Genomic DNA, 7375 nt, shown 5'->3' on the forward strand with positions numbered 1-7375 from the left:
TTTTGTTCTTAGACATTCTTAGTTTAGTAATTTGAGATAGATGTTCTTGTGATGATGACTTCCAGATTTTGGGGAATTAATAGATGTTGATTTGTTTTTATTTAATGAGTTTAAGTCTTCCGCATTATTTTCTGTTGATATATGTTAAAATGATAAGGGTTAGATTGGTTGGTTCGCTCACATAGGAGGGAGATTGTGGGTGCCAGTCGCGGCCCCGGTTTTGGGTCGTGACAAAGATAAGTAGATGGTGAATTTGAATCTGTCAACATGTAGTTGTAAATGTTGAGATCCTTGAGAAACAATTAGATATATTGTTGGTTTGCTTGTTCAATGTTATCCTAAAAACATTGATCAATTTGTGTTTTATTTATATCAAAGATTTTGAGTTATTTTGATCTGTAAAAAAAAAGGGAGAAAGTATGTGCGATTTCGCCGGCAAAAATGGCGACGCCGCCGGCAATGGCTTTCTATTAGTCATGAAATTGTGAAAATAGGGAGAATTAGAAATGCCAATAATAAATTAAAATGTTATTATTTTACATTTTATTAAATAATTTTGGTTTATAATTTTTAAAAATAGTTTATGAAATAATTATGATGTGATATATCTGATGTGGATATGATATGTCAATTATATAAAGGAGAGTGAGTTACACAAATGGTTGAAGGGGTTTAAGAATATCATTTTAATTAAGTTTAAGGGTCCAGATGACAAAGGGATAAGTAGAAGGGTTCAGAATACAAATTGATACAAGTATAAGGGTCCACCAGACCATTCTACCTTTTTAAAAAAGACACCTTAATATTTTAACTGTCCTATTACCTTACTAAACAATTTTGAACAGATGTTATTATACCATTTTTCGATCAACCCCAAATTTTAAGAAGCAGGTCTGGTCACACACCAATTATTATATGACACGTGTTCATTTAATTAAAAATGTATTTTTTTTTTCATTTTATAATTTTTTCTTTATTTCTCTCTCTTACTTTTTGACTTTTAATTTTAATTTATCTTAAATTTCACTTTATCTTCCACCTCCCACTTTCAATTTTTTCATCCCTCCATTTTGTTTCTTCTCCTCCCACCCCTCATGTCAAATTGAACCCCACTCCCTTTTTTTTCTTTTATTTTTCTTCTTTTTCTCTCGTCAAACTTTTTTTATAGAATTCATACTGTTTTTTAGACTTTATTGAACTATTGATAACAAATTAATTATTTTTCTAAGAAAATTTAAAATTTTGAAGGTATCATAAACTACTCATTTTCATATAAATTCAAAATTAGAAATGATAATTTTAAAAGAATCAATTAATTTTTCAAAAATTGAAAGAACTCAATTAAAATCGGATAAAAAAATTATATGATACTTCCTAATCATCTTGAAATCTAATTGATTTATGTAATTGTTTGAAATGTAAAAAAGTATTAGATAAAATTTTAAAATTAAAAAGAGAAAAACTAATAGTAATAAAAAAAAAGGTGAAGTTGCGGTTAATGGTGCATTGAAAGTAAGAATTTCAAAGGATGGAGATGACAATGAATTTTTGAAGATGAAAGAAGAAAGAAAGAGAAAATATAAAAAGGAAAAAAGTTAAACTAATAAGAAAAATAAGAAAATATATTTTATGATAAAACACTTGTAAAAACAAAATTATATTAGTTACTTTAGGTTGCTCACTCTCTTTGAGAGAGTGCACATCATTCTTTATGTGAAGTGGACGAAAAATTATATAATAATATCTATTCAAAATTGTTGAGTAGGGTAATAGGACGATTGCAAAGTTAAGGTATCTTTTTGAAAATTCGGGACAACTTCAATGGTGACTTTATGTCTTTTTTCTTTATAAAATAATACGTAAACCTATGATTCATTAAAACTAAAACACTATGTTATCTCACATACAATATTATGTAGTAAAACATTAGTAATGTAAAATGAAGATTATAATCATAATATCTCATCATTTTTCCTTCAATCAATCAATCATCTTTAATTTGATTTTATAATTTATCTTTTTATCCAAAAAATGTTAATACTTGATTTGAGGATTCAAATGAACATCAACTGTATCGGAGATATTAAATTTTTTAATAAATAATTAATCGTTTGTGATGGGATAAATAAATTTTATAAGGATGAAAAAGATGAACAAATATTCTAATTGAAATAAATTTTATAAGGATGAAAAAGATGAACAAATATTCTAATTCTAACGCATAGAAAGTTTAGCTCTACCTTTTATTTTACATATATCATTTTAAAGTTCCTTAACTAAATGTAACGTAAGTAATTATTAAAATGAAAAATTAAAGGGAGAATTTTTCATATTGGACAACAAATTAACTTATTATATATATTTGAAAGGGGGAAAATTACACAAATTATTCAGTTTGTTTGGGTGTTTTTTTGAAAATCAACATACTAGAGTGATGAAGCTCGAGTTGAAACTACACTTCTATTTCAATCGTAGTGTCGAGAAATACATCTATTACTTCAAGAAAGTATGCAACTTGAAGTAAACCTGAGAATATATTCATACTTCGTATTGAATATGACAATCAATTTATTGTGTAGTTATCTATGTCTTTGTGATTAAAAGAAGCTCCAATCTAGTCGTATTCCTATATAGATCATCTGTCACATCCTTGAACCCATGTCAAAATTTATTAATTCTTGTCTTCTTATATTGGTTCACTTCGTATATCATGGTGCGATAAAGTTTTTAAGGTCTTTCTGTTCTTACAATAACGTACAAAATTTGAATTTGTCTTCAAGAGATGGTAGCATATATCTTTAAGGAGTTTTTAGTGCACCTTCAACAATTTCAGTAGAGAAAACTTGCGTGAATACTCAATTAACATGTGTTATTTAATTTGTTTCAACAAATACTTATAATAATAATTTTGCAAAATATAAACATTTAAGTTTAAAAGATATACTAAAAAACAACAATTAATAACATAAACATAAATTAATGACTGTAAGAGACATACCAAAATCTGTAACAACAGGATGAAAAAAAAAGGGAAAAATTGTACATGAATATTTAATTGTACAGAATAAGAAGAAGAAGATCAAAACTTTTATTGTTTTAAAATGAGAGGAGATTCGTCTATTTATAGCTAAATCATCAAAGGATAATGTGAACAAACGTTTATTGACCTTGTCGCAAAGGTCATAACTCATTGGAAAAGTTACAACATTCGAAAAAGTCATAACCTTTCATAAAAAACACAAATTTTCGTATAAGTCAGAACTTTTCATATAAATCGCAATTTTTCTTAAAAGTTATATAAATCACAACTTTTTAAAAAAGTTACAACTTTTCAGTCAAGTCACTACATTTCATAAAAGTCTAAACTTTTCATAAAAGGAAAATACTAGTTTTGAAATAAATAAATTTAAAAAGGAATCGTGATTTGTGGTGGCGCCACGTAAGCGGGCCTAAGATTCTCTTTATATATATANTTTTAATCTATAATTATATATATAATTATGTAATTTTTGGAAAAAAACTAATTCGATCACAAAGTTAACAATCCTAACTTTTCTCTATATATATGATTATTAAAAAGTGATATCATATATTTTTATATACATATAAGAACAACTTTCACATATAACAAACACAAAATTTATATTTGTATGCTATAATAAAGTTTGTATAATTACGATCAATAGCAAACATAAATATGTATAATTCGTTATACGTATACAAAGAAATCAATTGTATAGTTTGCTATACATATACAAAAGAAAACAGTTGTATACAAATCAATTGTATAATTTGTGTATGTATAAAACGTGAAAAGGAGAAAAACAACAGAAAATTGAGCAGAAGAATATTTGTATTGTATAATTATGAGCGTATAGGACGAAGATATATGTATTTGCAAGTGTATATACAACTTTCTCTCATTTTATACAAACAAAAATGCAATTTATACATTTTGTTTCTGTTTGTATAAGCGATAGAAGCGAGGGTGGTGAGCGAGATCTGGGTGAGAGGAGAGAGGTGAACGAAAATATATGTATATATACAATTTTTTTCTTGATTTATATAAATAAAAATACATTTTATACACTTGTGTTTGTATAAAATTGAGAGAGAGAGGAGAGTGGCGAGCGAGAGTTTGAGCGAGAGAGATGACTGACAAACAGTTTGCTACAGGGTACAATTAAATTAATGTGTGATAATAACATTTAATTTAATTTATTAGTTTGTCGATATATATAATTTCACTATATATGATTATGTAACTTTTGGAAAAAACTAGTTTGATCCCAAAGTTAATATTCCTACCTTTTCTCTAAAAAAACATAATAGAGGAAATACATAAAGTGACACCTGAAATTTCAAATTTTCAAAAAGACATCTAAACTATGCAAGCGTCTATTACCCCCTAAACAATTCTGAACTAATACTATTATATCATTTACTGTCTACCTGACATGGAGACTGTATGCACTCTCTTAAAGAGCGTGAACAAACTAAAGAAACAAATATAATTTTGTTTTTGCAAGTATTAAAATACATATTCTTATTTTTCTTATTTTTTAACTTTTTCTCCTTATTATTTTTTTCTTTTTCTTTCTTCCTTCTTCTTCAAAAATTCATTTTCATCTTCATTAAAGCACCTCACTTTAAATGTCACTTTTTAATACAATTTATCTCCCCTTTTTACTATTATAGTTTAACTCTCTTTAATTTAAAACTATAATCTAAACATTTTATTACATTCAAACAATTTGATAAACACATTAGATTTCAAAATGATTAATAGGTATTATTTAGTTTTTAATTTAAATTTCGGAGTATTATGATTCTTTCAAAATTATCATTTATAGTTTTGAAATTATATGAAAATGAGATAAATTAATGAGTTGATTAAGAAGTATCATATAATTTTTGTTTTATCCGATTTCAATTAAGTTCTTTCAATTTTCGGGAAATTAATTTATTCTTTTAAAATTATGATATCTAATATGAAAAAATGAGTAGTTGATGATACCTCAAAATTTTAATTTTTTTAAGAAAAATAATTAATTTTGTTATCAATAATTTAGCAAAGTTTGAATGATAGTATGAATAGAATTTGACCGGAGAAGAAGAAAAAAAAATGGAAATGAGGTTCAATTTGATATAGGGGGCGGGAGGTGAAGGAAAAAAAATGAAAATGAAAAAAGATGGAACATGAAATAAAATTTAAGATATATCAAAATTAAAATTAAAAAAGTAAGAGAGAAAAATAAAAAGAAATAATGGAAAAACTTAAATTAAAAAAAATAATAATATATTTTTAATTAAATTAATACGATACCTGCTTCTTAAAATTTGAGAACGATAAACAAAAGTTAAAATATTTTTTAAAATTCGGGATAACTTCGTCAAATATTTATAACATTTTTTTTCATGTATAAATCTTCATCAATCTCTTCTTTACAAAAACCCTTCTCTAAACCCTAATACTATACAGGAGCATAACAGAGCAGTTTGAACATCCAGAAGAAAAAATGAGGAAGAAAGTGGATGAACGGATTAGAACCCTAATTGAGAATGGAGTTCGTAATCGTCACCGTTCTATGTTTGTTATTATTGGAGACAAGTCTCGTGACCAGGCAATTTTACCTTTCTCTTTGTTCTATCAGATAAATTTATGTGAAAGCAAACACTTGCTTATAACTCTTTTTTTTGTTTTTTCTTTGAATAAAAATAGATTGTTAATCTGCACTATATGTTAGGGAAAGCTTCTGTAAAGTCGCGGCCTAGTGTGCTTTGGTGCTACAAGGACAAACTTGAACTTAGCAGGTGAGATACTTGCTCCAAGTTTTTTTTTTTTGAATTCTTCCAGTTATGGACGTGGTTTGTTTACTCTGTTTCAATTTCATTCTGGTATGGAGTTTAAGAAATTAAAGAATACTTTTGAATTTTGTGGTCTTAAACTGTCTACTAAAACGAATTTTCATTTTGTTGTGTTAAACATGTTATGTGTAAGTTTCGATATCAAAGGATTGCCAAAAAAGTGAGGAAAAAAAATTTCTCTCTGAAACGGACAAAGAGCATGTTTGGCTTATTTTTAGTGCCTCTATTAGATTTTAAGCTAAAATGATAAAAATAAGCCAAAAACTATAAGTTTTGATTTCTAACTTATTATTATTGACTTGTAACTTAAAAGTCAAAAGCCAATCCAAACATGCTCCAAGAAGGAAAGTAGGACAAATAAATTGAAATGTAGGGACTATTTGAATTCTTTATTGAAATCCGAATTTTGGTTGTCCAATGTGGAGATTGGATTGAATTTTGTAATGTAAATTTGACTTAGTGTCGGTGGATTATTTAACAAACAGAAACTATGAAAACTCTATAAAGCTGCTTCACCAAAGTTCTTGACTTTGTTTTAGTAGTTACTTTGTCTGGTTGGAATATGATCAAACGCAGGCTTAAGCTGGGTATTATTGAAGAAACTTTAAATTTTGATTGATCTGAAACTTTAGTGAAGCTGCTTGTTGTGCTAATAGTTAATTGTAGCTGTATGGAGAGTTCGAGCCTCTCTCACCCCATTAAACTTTCAGTTTCAAAAAAAAAAGTTAATTGTAGCTGTATATCTGACAGTTAGTTTACTGGATATTACTGGTGAGTGAAAGGAATTCTAGGGTCATTCTTTCGTGGAGGTTCTTATATTGTGAGTGATTAGTGGGTTTTTTGTTTTGTGTCTCACTGTGTTCATATCAGTTTATCAGTAGGTGTTAGTCATTTAGGCAATTGGTCAATGATAGAGTCAATCATCTTCTTGCAGTCACAAGAAAAAGAGACAGAAGCAAATGAAAAAAATGATACTGCAGGGAGTACTGGACACTGAAAAAGCAGATCCATTTGATCTCTTTGTTACAACTGGAGGCGTTAGCTATTGCTTGTATAGAGATTCAGAAAGAATTCTAGGGAACACTTTTGGCATGTGCATATTGCAGGTAACTGAGAAGTTTTAAATATTCATAAACTATTTAAAGCAAATCGACTACCTATTTCCTCTTTTTATCCCCTCTTATGTTATCGTGATATTTGGGAAAATTCTTTTCTTTTCCTCTATGATGTTCTAGGATTTTGAGGCTTTGACACCCAATCTTCTTGCGAGAACGATAGAGACAGTTGAAGGTGGTGGGCTAATTGTATTGTTGCTTCGCCATTTGTCCTCTCTAACCAGTCTCTTCACCATGACCATGGTACGCTCAATACCAATTGCTCTGCTTTCTAGGCTGGAAATTTTTGAACAACTAGTAGATTAGTGACATCTCTTCGATTGTTACTTCTTACTGGTTTTCTTCGTTGCTCTTTAATGTATTAAAGATCTCAACTGACCCCCCCCCCCCCC

General features: G+C 27.9%; 1 protein-coding gene across 1 annotated transcript in view; it reads left to right on the plus strand.

The window, feature by feature from the left end:
• The first annotated feature begins 5426 nt into the window (after positions 1–5426).
• The window catches only part of LOC107018035 (RNA cytidine acetyltransferase 2-like), a 16970-nt gene continuing 15021 nt past the window's right edge, over positions 5427–7375 (plus strand). The window contains exons 1-4 of the mRNA XM_015218379.2: positions 5427–5624; positions 5723–5814; positions 6803–6974; positions 7104–7226. Of these exons, the coding sequence (XP_015073865.1) occupies positions 5520–5624; positions 5723–5814; positions 6803–6974; positions 7104–7226 (492 nt within the window). The 5' untranslated portion in view covers positions 5427–5519. The remainder of the gene's footprint in view (positions 5625–5722; positions 5815–6802; positions 6975–7103; positions 7227–7375) is intronic.

The sequence above is a fragment of the Solanum pennellii genome, chromosome 4, assembly GCF_001406875.1.
Source record: "Solanum pennellii chromosome 4, SPENNV200".
NCBI classification, from domain to species: domain Eukaryota; kingdom Viridiplantae; phylum Streptophyta; class Magnoliopsida; order Solanales; family Solanaceae; genus Solanum; species Solanum pennellii.